The sequence below is a fragment of the Solanum stenotomum genome, chromosome 4, assembly GCF_019186545.1.
Source record: "Solanum stenotomum isolate F172 chromosome 4, ASM1918654v1, whole genome shotgun sequence".
Taxonomy (NCBI): domain Eukaryota; kingdom Viridiplantae; phylum Streptophyta; class Magnoliopsida; order Solanales; family Solanaceae; genus Solanum; species Solanum stenotomum.
Genome location: NC_064285.1, coordinates 2,015,108 through 2,031,523, shown reverse-complemented (window position 1 = coordinate 2,031,523; position 16,416 = coordinate 2,015,108). Strand labels below are relative to the sequence as shown.

The window sequence follows — 16,416 nt, the reverse complement described above, 5'->3', positions numbered from 1 at the left end:
ATTATTATTATTATTATTATTATTATTATTTTTGTAAAAGAATGTGGGGGTATTTTTGTAAACAAATATTTTTTTAATAGTCTTTATACAAGGCTTGCTATTTCCAATACATCAAACCAAACAATGTATAAGAAATAATGCAAGTATAACTAATGCAAGCATTACTAATGCTTGCATTACTAATGCATGCATTACTAATACATCATAGAAGCATTATTCTTATACACTCTACCAAACGACCCCTTAATACATACTTTATGCGATATATTAAAACTTATTATCATCTTATAACTAACAAACTAAAGATCCTAAAAATAACGTGAATCGTACATGACATTTTAAAGTAAATCACCAAAAACCAATCAAATTATAATATCGATTTTTTAAAAAGCTTAATTTTAGCTATATATATGTGATGCCCCAGCTTAAGATTAGAAAGTCCCACATCGACAAACACATGAGAGATGTTGGATATATACGTAAGCAAATCGTATCAACTAGTGACGCGCTTTAAAGTTGTGCGGACCTAGGCCCAAAGCAGACAATATCACTAGTAGGTTGGGCCATTACAAATGGTATTAGATTCACTCATGTGTCGGTCTTTTCGATATCGGCTAGAGTTCAACTGAGTTTAGGTAAATTATGGTAAGACGGGGCAAACCTCAATGCTGAGTGAGTCCACAGAGGGGGTGTATGTGACACTAGCTTAAGATTAGAAGTCGCATATCGACAAACATAGGAGACATGTTAGGTATATAAGTAATCAAATCCTACTAACTAGTGACACAATTTAAAGTCGTGCATGCCTAGGCCCAAAACAAACAATATCACTAGCAGATTGGACCATTACAATATAATTGTATAACTGAAAATCTAATACCAGATAATTATACAAAAATATCTTTCAATGTGAAAATGAGTTGTCAAAAAAAGGTGATATGATATTTGTATAATTTCAATTAATGTAAACAACCCATAAATCAAAACAAACTCAATCCTCTATTTGTCTTTTTCTTATTACCAGCAAAGAAAGAGAGGGTTACCATTGTCTATTTGTAAATTACATAGAAATTATCAAATGAATCAGAGCCGTTTGATCAAAAGAGAAAATTTGACTAACTTGATTAACCGGTTACCGGTCATCATTTTTCTCCTTTAAATATCTCAGTCTTCTACTTCATCTTCTTCATGAGAAAAAAAAAATGGCTGTAGTTTCAAAAATGACTGAAAATTTTGCTGTACAAGAAGCAGCTTCTGCCGGTTTAAAATCTATGGAGCAGTTAATCCGGTTGGTTTCTCATGAACCGGTTCAGGTTGATTGCCGTGAAATTGCTGATTTTACGGTTTCTAAGTTTAAGAAGGTGATTTCTATTTTGGACCGGACCGGTCATGCTCGGTTCCGGCGTGGACCGGTTCAGGCTCCGGTTCCCGTTCAGGTTCCGGTTTATCCTGATTCGTTTACTTCGTTGTCTCTTGCTCCGTCGTTGAGCTTTGTTCCGGCGAAGGAGACACCGGCGGTGCAGCTGCAGACGGCGTTGACGCTTGACTTTACGAAGCCGAGTGTTGAACGTCCGATCGGGAATTCTAGTGCTTTTACTGCTTTTGCTGTGAAATCTAAGGAGGTTTTAATGGCGACTCCGACGCAGACGAACTCGTCGTCGTTTATGTCGTCGATTACCGGCGAAGCAACTGTATCGAATGGTAAGCAAGTTTCTTCTTCTATGTTGTTGCTTCCGGCACAGGCTGGGAATCTTCCGATCACCGGAAAACGTTGCCGTGAGCATGAACAATCTGATGATATCTCCGGCAGCAAATCCACCGGCTCCGGCAAGTGTCACTGCAAAAAGAGGTACTTTTCTCGTTTTTGACTAAAATAGCGCGTGATCTCCACGCTCATTGTATCGCGTTTGATAACATCTTTTCTCCGTCTTTGTTGACTTCATCACATTCACGTTTGTCGAGTAAGGTCTCGAGAGGGTAATGTAGGAAAAATCAATAATTTTACTAGTAAGATGCATGTACGTAGTCTTATTCATATTTTATGAAATACGATTAATTTGACGATTTGATTTTTTTAAAATAGGAAATCTCGCGATAAGAAAGTGATAAGAATCGCGGCGATAAGTTCAAGGATTGCTGATATACCGGGAGATGAGTTTTCGTGGAGGAAATATGGGCAAAAGCCGATCAAGGGTTCAGCATACCCAAGGTAATTACAATGCACCATCAATCACATCCGTTAATTTAGTTTAATCAATTGGATGAACGATTATTTATGTGTTTTTTTGGTTTGATCAGGGGTTATTACAAGTGTAGCAGCTTACGTGGATGTCCAGCAAGGAAACACGTGGAGCGTGCGATGGATGATCCAACGATGCTGATTGTGACTTATGAAGGTGAACATTGTCATAAGCCAGTTGCTGCGATGCATGGGAACAATTCTCAAATGGTGAATTTTGGGTCAATGGAAAAGAAGTAGGGAGTGAAATGAAGATAGAGGAGAGTTGTAGGGTGATTTTGTAGTTTGGAGTAGTGGAGGGGTGAAAGTTATATTTGGAAAAAGTTAGGGGTTAAAAGAGTAGAGAGTAGGAAGTTGTGGGATTGGTTTGTTATGTAAATTTGGAAAGATTTTAGGGGGGTTGAAAGAGAAAAAAAGAAAAAGTTTCGCAATATTTGACTCCTTTACTTTTTTATTTATTACTCCTATGATTAGCATGAAACGTTTGGATATGAATTTAAGGATATTTGAAAAAGAGAAAATTAAAAATCAAGTTAAGAAAAGTAAATAAAAATAAAAATTATGTTTGGATATGTATCTAACTTTAAACAATATGTAGTTTTAAGGTGGAAGGTATTTATCGTCTTAGTAATTTTTTTTATCTGAACGAATAAGCATTATCACGATAAAAAATAATATTATAAGGAACCAACGACTAGGAGTACTTTTTTTCACTAAAAAAAGTGATCAAAACTTATTTTTCAAACTTGCAATTTTAGTTTTAAGTTGGAACACAAATTTGACTGTAATATATAATCAAAAATTAAAATTAAAAAATGTGTTAGTATGTCCAAAAGGATCCTAAGTTTTGCTAACAAAATTTGACCAAACATGTTTCGAGATTTGTCATGTAATGATGTTTGTCTTCTTCCCATAGAGTCTTGTTTTTATATAAGAAAAAAATGCTTAATGATAAAGTCAAAAAGGTTGTGCTATAAAAAATGGGTTAGGCACATAGATTCCATTCAATTCTTTATTATTATTATTTTCTCCGTCCTATTTTATTTATCGCTTTAGCTTATCAAAAGATTGTTTTGAGGACTGAATCCTTTAATTATTTTAAAACTACAGTTAAAATGGAATGAAATTTTTGTGAAGGATTGTATGAATTAATTAATGAAATGCTTTGTTTATTGTAAATTAAAAACTTGATTTACATTTGATGGGTGTGTGCACTCTTTAACCATTTTTTTTCTTTTTCGAATTTTAAATTACAAGGTTATTGCAAGTTCAAGATAGAACAATAATTTTGATTAGCAAAAGGGGAGTGACTAAAATCTAAATACCATCTCATGAGCTAATACTTCTAGAGTTGAGTTAGACTCTGAAAATCGACTTATTTTTTTAATCAAGATATCAGAGTTAGCTTCATCTCTATTTAGGATCACTCGATGTTAGACCCCATCTTACATTGGTCACTCCAAATATCATGTCATGGAAATGCGGGGATTGAGTTTCCTCATCGATGGGTGATGAGTTATTTTGTCACCTTATATGGTTTTGAGCAATTCTCGTTTCATGCTTGTTGCTTGTCGGACAATAGACAATTGAAATGATGTAGTATTTCTACCATTTCAAATAAGTGTTGCTCTAGTTCATTTCATGTTCATTAAGAAAAACAATAAATAGAAGGTATAGTTTACTAAGTTGCTCATTTTCTGTCAGATGTTTCTTGAGAATTGAACATTATTAAGAAGAAATAGTTCTCTAATACAAAAATATATAGAAAACAATTATTTTGGGACAATCTTTTTTCGCTTAAGCTAGGGGTGGGCGTTCGGTTCTTCGGTTCGGTTTAATCAAATTTCGATTCGGTTCTTCGGTATTCGGTTTTAGAAAAGTGTGCACCATATTTTAAACCAAACTAGATCGGTTCGGTTCGGTTTTTTCTACTTCGGTTCGGTTTAGTTCGGTGTTTTTAAATCGGTTTTTCGGTGTCAACAAAAATAAAGAGAGAATATGATAAAGTAACAATTGTTATTCACTTCAAACTTCAAAGTAACAACTAACCGTCTAACAATAAAAGATAAGAACATCAATTTGTTGTTCTCACGTCAAAGTAACAACATAAAATGATAAAATCATAAAGTAGAAAGTAGAAACACCAAGNATGTCGTGGAAATGCGGGGATCTGAGTTTCCTCATCGATGGGTGATGAGTTATTTGTCACCTTATATGGTCTTGAGCAATTCTCGTTTCATGCTTGTTGCTTGTCGGACAATAGACAATTGAAATGTAGTATTTCCACAATTTCAAAATAAGTGTCGCTCTGATTCATTTCATGTTCATTAAGAAAAACAATAAATAGAAGGTATAGTTTACTAAGTTAACCATTTTCTGTTAGATGTTTCTTGGGAATTGAGCATTATTAAGAAGAAATAGTTCTCTAATACAAAAATATATAGAAAACAATTATTTTGGGACAATCTTTTTTGGCTTAAGCGATACTTATTTTGGGACGGAGGGAATAATTGGTTTAATGTTACCATTGGAGGGTAGAAAGCATTCAATAACCATAATTGTAAAGAGAAGAAGAAAGGCAAATATAAGCAAAAAGAGATTTGACACAAAGGAATGGAGGAAATTAATGATTACTTTCTTTTAACTCTCATTATTCTTCCTGTTGGTACTGAATTCCAATGGTTTTATTCTCCTTTCCATGCTGAGAAACTATGTTGTTCGGACTCTTCAAAAACATTGCCGCACTCAAGTCAGGTCTGACATGCACCAAACATTTTTGAAGAGTCTGAGCAACATAGGCGTGAAATGGTGTTCAACAGGGAGAACGGAAAACAAAAGCATAGAAAGTGAACAAGACTTGCCAAAACACAAGAAGCTAGTAGGATGATACTATAATCTAACAAGAAATATAAGAAAATCGACATTCCAAGATAAATCTTGTATAACTCGATCCATTGCCTCAGCTAGTCGACTAAAGGGCTCGAGTGCAATAAGAAACTTAAGTAAAAGATATATTCATAACCAAATTATCAAATGGGAATCATATCATATGGTAATTGCTAGTAAAGAAGACAGCATATTATCTTTATTGATAAACATCGTTCCGACTAACGCTCAGAGCTCAGAGCTCTACTTCAACTAACATTTCCATCTAACAGGAACAAATAACATGTTGCATATTATGTAAGGATCATAAAGATACATATAAGAATTGGTAAACCTCTAGAAATGAAAATTACCTATATTGTACAAGACAGCAGCAACAGCAATTCAGGGGACTGTACTGCTTCATACTTTGTCGCTGAACTAGTAAGTATGCGAGACAAATTGAATAAGTTTAGCCGAAAAGTCCTCCATAGATCTAACTAAGGGGCCAGTTGAGGATAGCTGCATCCCAGTGTGTCAACTGTTTTGTGTGGTGAGGATGTGCTTCTTTATGCTTGTAAATCCGACCTGGCTAAATGGTAGTGAATGAATCCTTCAGAAACTTACTATACACAGAGTGACAGATGAACACCAGAAGACCTGTCAAGTTTAACTGTTGCCTTAACGATTACTTAACAGTCGGAGAAGTCTGATTCTGATCTGTTATAACATTGCTGAATTTTCCACTAGGATGTCGAACTTTAAAACTACCATGTTTCAAAGGTTTTGGATGAAACAGACCGTTCAACACTTTTTCCAACGATTGAGCTGTATATTTCACATATTTGCCATTTCCTTCTTGTTCAACCAATGGTCCATAGTTCTGCATGTAACTTCGGTAAACAGGCACAATTGCTTGAATGATTGACTGGCATGTCTTATCCCGTAGGTCTTTGTCCAGCATTACCCAATGAGTCTGCTTCTTATACATGTCATCAAATGCTTCGTTAAAAGCTTTTAATCGTTTCTTGACAAGATCACGAGCAGTGGCGCGCCCACCTGAAAACAAAATAAGACCTTCCCTGCTTAATAAAGCAGGAAGCTTTCCCCAGCTGTCTTTCAAGAAAAAGGCAGAATAGTACTCCTTGTACTGTTCATGCTCCTTTAACCGAGAATCTCCCATCAGACCTCCAAGCTTAGTTCCTTTCAAATGCTTATATAGATGCCAATGATTATTCATCAAGAACACATATGACAAAATAACATCTTGATAGGCCTTTGACCATGTCTCTAAATTCACGTCAACAGCTCTCATTATATTCAGTAGCTCATTAATGAGAAGGCGCTCCTGAAATTTTTCCTGCTTCCAACTTCTTTCAATAATCAGAACTTGGGTGAGGATAGACTTATAATCATCCCCAAGCAGCTTATTGCAATAGTCGGTGATGAAAATGATAAGTTTCGGAACACTACCATCAGGAGGAGGTGGCATTTGCCTTTGCAACTCAACTTGAACCAGAAGTTCCCAAAAGATCTCACTAGCACCTTCAATCACACTCTTGATTAAATCCCTAGTCAAATTTTGTATTTCCAAACACGCACTTCCACCAAAGAGCCGATTGAAATCCAATCTTAACTTGTTTAAAGATGCAAATATGTCCAACAACTTCAACAGCTTGATAGGATCCTTCTTACTCTCTGTAACCATTTTTCCAAATTGAAGGAATGCAAGAATGCCTGCTTGGGCAGCTATCTTAGCGAAACAGCTCATCCACACATCCAACCCGATTCTCTCAAACACATCATTACAAAGTTTATATTCTGCTTCAAAAAGATGTTTTACAGCAAATTCTAAATGCTTACCCCACTGAGCAATGTGACCCTCTATGCTCTGCACATCATTGAACTCGGAGACTGAAATTTCTAAATAATCCAAATTAAGAGCCTGCAAACTTAACCGGACATTAGAACTCCTCACCTCAACATAAATAGATATGCACTTATCAAGCCTGTTATTAGCAATCAATCTTCCGATTATAGCCTGTAGCTTCTGGATAACCATCACTGGCAAAGGCGAGGGCGCAATGCAGGCTTGTTCACCTGGCAAGGCTGGATCAGACATTGGCAGTGGAATAGTATTTTCAACCAAGAGCCGTCGAAATTCACTTTCCAATCTGTCTAACGCAACCTCAAGAAGCCCTCCGTCAAGCCGGCCCTTTTCGTCCCCACTGTGCAATTCCCTTAGAGAAGTCAATGCCTCCTTCATACTTGAAGTAAACCTGTCATCAGCAACTGCATGATCCTCTAGGTACTCCGCAATATCTGCCAACCACTGAATTGCCATCTCACAGTTCTCCCCTAAAAATCTCAATGCCTCTTCAAGCCTCTTAAGCACACCAAGGTACCCTGGGAGGTCCGATTGAGGATCAGACAACGACCTCTCCAGTCCATGAATTGCATCAAACACTTTTAAAACCGCCGTCGCAGGGACAACAGCACGATTAATATGTCCCCCAACAGCACCAAGAGCATCTTTCTGAGCCCTAATTGGCCTTATAGCAGCCTCCAAAGCTGGCAATCTCTGAATAATCTCATCAAATCTAGGCCCAGCTTTTTCAATAGATAAACCTAAAGCTTTTGACTTTTCAAAATTTGCCCTCAAACATTTTCTTGCTGACATCAAATTTTCAATCCCTTTCTCCATCTGGGTCATCCTTAAATTCACCAAAATCCCACTAACGAACCCACAAATGAATCTGAATAATCAAACAACTTAACACATAAAGATTAAATCTTTCCTTATAGAAAACTGCCCCCAAAGCCCTAAAGCCCCTATAAATGCAATACACTGAAACAAACTTCTAAAAGATTCAATCTTTTGCTCTTCATCATGTCAAATGATCAAAAAAACACAACCCCAACAAACAATTCCCACCCCAAATCAAGAAAGTCAACACATACAACAACAACAACAAAAGGACTGATATATATATGGAAAGAAAATGCAGTTGTCAGAAGAACTCACTCACAGATAAATTGCAAATCAAGATCCAGCAAATATGAGCAAGATTTGAATTTGGGACTTTTTGTATATACTAAATGAATGTTTTGGGAAGAAGAAAAGAGAAGGGGTGGAGAAAGTAAACCCTAAAAAGATAAATTGGGAAATGAAAAGTGACTGCTTTTTCTCACAACACACTCTTTGCTTAGTCCAAGAAATTGTTTATCCTCCTGGCAATGACAAAGTGCTGGACAGTACTACTACACTACACCATTGGTTTTCTCTCTCTTCTTTTTTCTCACCCTCTCTCTAAAACTTTTTTGACAAATTTGAGATCTTATGAAATGATTTTGTTCAAATGAAATCATATTTTGTGTTGATTCTACTTTGTGATTCACCCCTTTTGCTTTCTTTTGCTATTTTTGGAAAAACAATAATTATTTTGTTTCATTTTAAAAATATTTTCAAAACTTTTTTTTTTAAGTAGTAATGAGTAAGACTGAGTTGAAGTTTGAAAGTTCGAGTCATAAAAAAGATAAGTAGAAATATTATTAACCGTTCGAGATAAATACTAAGTTTAAACTCTAAAAACTAAGCGTAGAAGCAAGCCTAAAAAGTAGAAGGTTGAAGGAGAGGCATTATTCAAGGAACAACGATCAAGTGAATTAATTAAGAATTTAACGTATATATATCGAGTCTATTAAAAATACTCCTTATGTCCCTAATTACTTGTCCACTTTTCCTTTTATAGTTGTCCCTAATTACTTGTCCATTTTGACAAATCAAGAAAGGACAATTTCTTTTACCTATTATACCCTTAATTAAATGACTAATTACTTTGAAAAATGTAGAACTTTTCATCCACTTCATAATTAATAGGGATAAAATGGTAAACTACTATGTCATTAATTGTTTTCTTAATAGATGTGTTAATTCAAAAGTGAACAAGTAATTAGAAACAGAGAGAGTAATTAATTGAGAATTTAACGTATATACACCAACTCTATTACCTATGTTTAGGAGCTACAAATAATGTGACTGTCATGGCATACACATTGAGAATATTTTAATACCCAACCAAATCAAGTATTAACATATACATTATCAAAGAAGGTCAAAAATTTGTGTCCAATTGATGAACACAATATTTATTCGCATTGACAACTTATATCATGGTTAAATAGTTTAATAAAATGAAGATATGCATTCATTAACCATAGTTAACTGATAAAAATGTACGTACAGACACATGTCATGCATTTATTGATTTGATGTAAACATCTGATGCACGTATATTTTTTTTACATAGGTGCACTAGGAACAATATCTTTGCTATCTACACCTTTTCCCTCTTCAATATTCTTCCATCCTCTACCCCTTTCAAACTCTATTGCAGTGTCATAAGAAGCATGAAGTCCAAAAAACAAGTAATACACCAACAAAAAACCAGTCCAGACACCAAATCTCATGAATGAAGCTCTATCTAGTGAACCTAATAGAAAAATGTTAATAGCAATTGAAGCTGATGGTAACCATGGCACTAGTGGTACACCCCAAAGCTTTGGTTTTCTAGCTTGAGGAACAAAATACCATAGTCCAATTGTTGCTAGTAACCATATTGGCAAAGTAATGCAATAGCCTATCCATCCATCTTTACTTAGTCCCCAATAAGTAGCCGTGGCGATTGAGGATGCAAGAATGATCAAGAGAAACGTGATAAGTTTGTTGCGATTTGCTATAGTTGTCTCACCATGAACATAGTAACGTCTAACGAGGAGAGCAAGGGCCACGAGCATGAAAATAAAGAGAGTGGAGATTGATAGGAGGTTGGAGAGGATATCGAGTTTCGTGAATAAGGCAATGATTGCTGTTGCACATGACATGACAGCTGTGGCATTGACTGGCGTACCTGTAGATATAACATACAGTCACTGAACTCATAATTGCAAAAGTACATTGAGGTTCGTGGTCTTGAATTCATCCTGAATACGTACCTGTCTTGGCATTTACTTGAGAAAACCAAGGAGGCATCATGTGAGTTCGCGATATATGAGTTAGATAACGAGCCTGACCAACTGCACCCACCAGCAACACCGATGTCATTCCTTTCAACGCCCCTGCAGCTACGATATACTGTGCCCAATTCCATCCAACAGATTTAAACGCCACGGAGAATGGTGCTTGAGTATCAATCATCTGATATGGCTGCATCAGGCACAAAGTTATGGCTAGTAAACAGTACAGAAAAGTTGTGATCACCATAGAACCAATTAGTCCAATTGGAATATCTCTGCCTGGATTTTTAGTTTCTTCAGCCATAGTGGAAACAGCATCGAATCCAACATACGCGAAGAACAGAACTGCAGAAGCTTTGAAAATTCCGCGAACTTTAAATGGAGCAAAGGGGGTATAGTTCTTGGTATCCGACTTTATTAGGCCACAAATGATGATGAAAAAGATCACGAAAATGTGAACAATAGTGGCAATGTAATTGAGACGAGACGAGCCCTTTGTACTAAGTATTGCAATTATACAGATGATGATACAAACTCCAACAGCAATCGGATCTAGCTCGTTGTATCCTTCTGCTAAACTATCCACTTTGATGAGGAATTTGTCCGAGTTGAAGTTTAGTAGAGTCGCGAAATAGGAAGTCCACGTACGAGCTACTGCAGCACCAGCAATGACATATTCAAGAAGTATATTACCAGCAGCAATGAAGGCAACAAAGTCACCTAACTCCACCCTCAAGTAGGCAAATGAACCACCTAAAACATCAGTAAACAACTTCATTCGCGTTACCATTCATAAAAAGTGAAACTAGTAATCCGAAAAATAAGACAGATTACCTGCTATAACGCATCATAAATAACAAATTCATTATACCTTACCTAATGTTTGTTGCCATAGTTGAGACTTAGTCCTATATAGCTCGGACTCTTCAAAAATGTCATTAGGTGTGTGTCGAATCCTTCAAAAGTAGTACATTTTTGAAGAATCTGACACCGGTTCTGCAACATTTTTGGAGAGTCTGAACAACTTAGCCTCAGTCTCTATGTATAAAATTTTTAGAAAACAACTCGAGTTTGTATTCATGACTAAACACAACTTCAATTTTTCAAGTCATTTTTCACTTTTAAAACAAAAACTACTTTTCTCAAATCTTCGCGGCTAAATTCCCCTANAGTCTGAACAACTTAGCCTCAGTCTCTATGTATAAAATTTTTAGAAAACAACTCGAGTTTGTATTCATGACTAAACACAACTTCAATTTTTCAAGTCATTTTTCACTTTTAAAACAAATACTACTTTTCTCAAATTTTCGTGGCCAAACGCCCCTTAAGTATATCAAAATCGAAATCTTTATTCTTTTGTTTAAATACTCTCATAGATGATTGTTATGTACCCCACCCCTCCCACCACACAAAAAACGGAAATGATATATATGTAACAACTACGCCTCAGTTCCAAACAAGTTAGAGTCAACAATTACCTGCTACAGGAATCTCAACCGCGAACTCCGTGTAGCAAAAAACAGAGAGCAAAGCAGAGACACCAGATACAACATATGATAAAACAACAGCAGGACCAGCTTCTTGATTAGCTTCAAGGCCTGTAAGAACAAATATTCCAGCTCCTATAACAGCTCCCATTCCAAACCATATCAAATCCCACCAAGTAAGTGTCTTCTTCATTTCATTCTGGCTCCGCGACTTTGATTCCAACTCTTCCTCGTCTTTAGAACGTGTTAGGATCCTATCGATTAGTCTTGTTGGCGTTTGTATGAGTGCATTCGCGTAATTTCCCCAGCTTTTGAACGATTCCTCAGGAAGAAAATCGTCTTTCGTGCATGAACATATTCTTCTCCTTATTCCTCCTTCTGAATTTGTTTGTTGATCTACACCCATTCTTCACAACTTGCCTCCTAAATTTATAAAGTTTCAGCATAAAGAGACGATAGAAACGCGATACAAACATGTACATAGGTGAATACAGGATTCAACGTCTACAGAAAAGCACATATCAAATCAAATAGATTCAATGTGACACAAACATGTACATAGGCGAGTACAAGATTCAACGTCTATAAGAAAATCATGTACCTCCTAATGTCGACTTATCACATTCTCGACTGGTAAAAAAGTCAACAACATCGAATAACGACATAATACATAAACATGTTGTATAACTTGACTTCAGCTAGCATCTACATCCTCCAACTTTGGGTGTGTAGACACTTAAGTTGTATAAAGTTGAACAAGTAAACACACTAAATGACACAATACAAATAAGTTGACATGTAGGACGAGAGTCACTCATGCAAATTGTCATGTAAGACACATGTGTATACTTGTTCAATTTTATACAATAACGTATATACTATTATGTTCCTTTCCACACCCCAAGCATATAACTATGTGAATTCATCATTATATTTTGGGAATTGAAGTAAAAACTAGAAAATAAAATATGGAAATTGAAGTAAAATAAAAGTATCATGCATGTATGATGTACCTATTAGAGCTCCAAGAGATATTCACAGAATCACAATATAAACTTTGCATATAATAAATATATATAAATAGAAGAAAAAAAATGTGTTTATTAACGATATTTTCTCTGAATTCATCGTCCGGCAAAAGATACTAAACAGATAGCAATACACTCCAAAAAATGAACTATTTTTGTTTATATCGTTCAATAGTTGATCCAAATATGTCTTTAATTTTATGCATAACACATAAACGTGCCTTTGAATTTGGCTTTATCTGACATCTATGCTTTACAATGTAACTTTGTGTGTGCAAAAATAGACACTTAAACTTGTATATAACTGAACAGGTATACACACGTCTTACATGACAATTCACGCCTTATGTGACATCCTACGTGTACTATGCCACATAGAACGCATATGTCTACTTGTTCAACTTAATTTATACAAGTTTAAGTGTCTACTTGTACACAACCAAAATTGAAGAGCATAAATTCCAGCTGAGTCTAATTAAGTTAATAGAGTATGTATTATATCTTAATTTTATTGAAGCACCCAATTGACCTATAGTTGATTGATAATCGAAAAAGGGTCTACTCTGCATGAAAAACCTATCGAGTTTTTGTATTTTTCCTATGAAACCTTATAGTTTCCCAAACATTCTTCACGTACATATTTCTATTTTGTCGTTGTATATATCTTCAGTCTTGCTAATTCCGATTTTATTGAATTAATCGATCGATGTGCTATCGGACGTTTATTTTAAATTCGATAATTTTTGTAAAAACATTTTAACATAAAGTAATTTATATTTGCATTATAAAATTAATTAGAGAAGGGCAAAAAGGGAACTTGAAAAAAAAAGCAGATATGGGCACTCCATTCTGCTTCCGTTATGCTTCTCTCAACTTCACGCATTTTCCCCCCAGCTTAGCTCCGGCGATTCAGTTAACGTTCAATACTAATCTCCGGCGCCGGAACGGCGTCGTAACATCTCAAATGGAATCAACATCCATTTCTCCTTCCGGCGACTTCAGCACTACCGCCGTCAGCGCCACTGCTGCCTGCGGCGATACGACCACAACCAGCAATAATAGTACAGAGGAGAGCTCGATTACCGATACGGTGATTCAGTATGTTGTTCTACGGAGAGATTTGATTGATACGTGGCCTTTAGGAAGTGTGGTGACGCAAGGCTGCCATGCCGCCGTCGCCGCCATTTGGTCTCACAAAGACGATGCTGTTACTCTTCAATATTGTAGCCCTTCCAATATCGATTCGATGCATAAGGTAAATCGTCTAATTAGTTGATTTTTGTTTAGTAAGATTCATCATTACTGTTTCGGATTCACCAGATCAGTTAGTTATAATACATTTGATCATGTTAAAGTATTTGTACTATAAGTCAGCTAGAAGATAATTGGAGGTATATCTCTGTAAAAAACAATACTTTAGCTGAAGAAATTGTAAAGAACATACTATTATTGGTTAGCTTAGTATATGCTAATAAGACTGTGGAACTTGCAACAACTTTAATGATAATAGTTATGTTGACTGCAACAACTGAGGGTAAAAGTGCATATTATGTGCACCTCGACTATTCCACTGGGTACCTGTTACCTATTAGATAAGTTTGTCCACCAAGGCATAGTCAGATGGGATTCATAGGAAGAGATTATCTAGTTTTTCTTTTCCTGCTGGAACTTTGACTCTGATCTCCAAGGTTTGTGCCCACTACATTGACTGTTAGGCCATACACAAGGTGCTAGTGAAGAATGTATATTAGTCATTAGATTATTAATTTAGATATTAGTAAGCTAAGAATTCTCATGGTTGTAAGGTTAGCAAATGAAATTGATGGGTGAGGTTGTTTGATGCGTTGTGTTATGTCAGGAAAAGGCCAAAATGGTTACAAGTTGTGTGGTTGGTTTCCTGGTGCACTAGCTCCTGTATGATTTATTCTTTTAAGCTGTTCAATTTTCAGCTGTATGAAGTTGAAAAGAGCAAATAGTGCTTATAGAAAAACAAAAGCCAGATTGGTGCTCTGTTAACTCCTTTGTAGTGAACTAGTGATCACTTAGGTTAGTATGTAAAACATGAATTATGCAGAATTTTACACTGAAGTTGCTTGCTATGAACTTGGGGTCTATAAATGCTGTTGGACATTTCTAAAGAAGTTCAATATTCTAGTTTACACTATGTTAACTTATATTATGCAATAAAGTAAGATTTTTTCTTTTGAGGAGGAAATGAAGTAAGATTATTTGTAAGCAACTTGCTTATAATCAGGAAATAATTTTCAGAATGACGTCCGCATATGTTCCACTTCGATGCATTCTAAGTTCTAACTTAGATTAGTCCTTGGTATATAGAATTTAGAGAATATCAAAGATTCAATGCAACTTTCTTTCTTGGCTATGTAGGTAACCCTTGAAGTGAAGGGCGAAGCCCAGATATTGAACTTGGCAGAAAAGCTAAAAGCTGGGGGTATTGCTTATAAACTGTGGATTGAACAACCAGAAAACATACCAACCTGTCTTGCTACAAAACCTTATCCAAAATCCCTGGTATCTTCATTTTTCAAGAAGCTAAAACTTTGTAAATGATGAATTTCAAGTGCCATCCATTTATGTGATACTGACACAAGTAGGCTTAGTTTCGGTGCTATGGAATTAAACCTCGTTGCTAATGATGAGCTACTCTATTTGTAATGATTAATATTCCTTGCTGAACCCTTTGACCTTTGCATGCGGTTCATCTTGATTTATATTTTATAATCTGGTGATTCTGTCCAGATGAATATTGATCTTAATTTTTAGCTATATTTGAAGCCTTATTGATTTATGCTCTAATCTTTTGGTAGTGGTGTTGAACCTGTGTATTTTCTAATTGGCTTCACAACTTTATTGCTGAGCTTCCACTCTGCTGTGTGGCTTATCCTCTTAATTATCAGGCCAACTTTTCACGTTTGGCCTGTCTCTCCAACTCTAATCTTTTGGTAGTGGTGATTAACTTATTTATTTTCTAATGTGGCTTCACAACATTATTGTTGCACTTCCACTCTTCTGTGCTGCTTGTCCTCTTAATTATCAGCCCAAATTGTGCGTGTTTGGCTTATCTCTCCATGAGTTATGACTTTTGGCAATCGACCAAACTACCGGAAAATGGGTTCGTTGAAGAATGTAGTACGTAAAGAACTTAACACAACCTAGTTGGTTGAGGAACCTGGTAAGCCAAATTCCTTCAAAACTTTTTTGGGGAAATTGGTTTGCGGCATTTCTTTCTTTTGGCTATGAAAATTCTTTACCATCGATTGAGTCATCAAAGTCTTCTGCCTTCCGTGTTGTCTCTATCAGCAGTCAAGTTTCATGAAATGTTAAAAATTATTATACTTTGCATCTTCTTAGATAAATATGAAAATTCTTCAAATCTTCTGAATTATTTTGTCGTTAACTGAAATGGATATACTGCTGCAGCTTTGTAGCAGTTGCTGTACACTGGCATATGTAGCCCTTAATTTGAAGGATGGCCCCCTAGTAGTTAGAGAGATTTTCCAATTTTAAGTCTACAAATGGGTAGTAATTGGATCATGCAATCATCTAATCAATCATGACAACTTTCAATCCAATCATTTCCATTTCAATTTGTCCAAACATTTCATATTACTTTTAATTACAAGCTTTATTACAACTTCTCTTACCATACACTACACTTGTGTTAGTTATCAGTTAAGTCCAATTCTTTCATTTTAGTTTTAACTTTTAATGTAACTTTTGGTGTTAGGATGCTATCAAGTAGTCTAGGAACTTAGTGTTG

The 16,416-nt window shown here is 35.7% G+C and overlaps 4 protein-coding genes across 4 annotated transcripts; 2 read left to right on the top strand and 2 right to left on the bottom strand.

Annotated features, from left to right (window-relative positions):
• Positions 1–1,194: 1,194 nt before the first annotated feature.
• On the top strand, positions 1,195–2,794 carry LOC125863285 (probable WRKY transcription factor 17). The gene is made up of 3 exons (XM_049543467.1): positions 1,195–1,849; positions 2,084–2,209; positions 2,299–2,794. The coding sequence occupies exons 1-3, from the start codon at positions 1,203–1,205 to the stop codon at positions 2,477–2,479; spliced, it is 954 nt and encodes a 317-aa protein (XP_049399424.1). The 5' UTR covers positions 1,195–1,202; the 3' UTR covers positions 2,480–2,794.
• A 2,508-nt stretch (positions 2,795–5,302) lies between these two features.
• On the bottom strand, positions 5,303–8,390 carry LOC125862057 (exocyst complex component EXO70I). The gene has a single exon (XM_049542033.1). It carries the CDS (start codon positions 7,815–7,817, stop codon positions 5,793–5,795), a length of 2,025 nt encoding a protein of 674 aa, XP_049397990.1. The 5' UTR covers positions 7,818–8,390; the 3' UTR covers positions 5,303–5,792.
• A 1,016-nt stretch (positions 8,391–9,406) lies between these two features.
• On the bottom strand, positions 9,407–12,013 carry LOC125862805 (cationic amino acid transporter 1-like). Its single transcript, XM_049542927.1, has 3 exons — positions 11,599–12,013; positions 10,100–10,873; positions 9,407–10,014 (listed from the first exon to the last, which is right to left on the bottom strand). Exons 1-3 carry the CDS (start codon positions 12,011–12,013, stop codon positions 9,407–9,409), a joined length of 1,797 nt encoding a protein of 598 aa, XP_049398884.1.
• Positions 12,014–13,465: 1,452 nt separating this feature from the next.
• On the top strand, positions 13,466–15,452 carry LOC125862206 (uncharacterized). Its single transcript, XM_049542224.1, has 2 exons — positions 13,466–13,890; positions 15,024–15,452. Exons 1-2 carry the CDS (start codon positions 13,471–13,473, stop codon positions 15,204–15,206), a joined length of 603 nt encoding a protein of 200 aa, XP_049398181.1. The 5' UTR covers positions 13,466–13,470; the 3' UTR covers positions 15,207–15,452.
• The last annotated feature ends 964 nt before the right edge of the window (positions 15,453–16,416 follow it).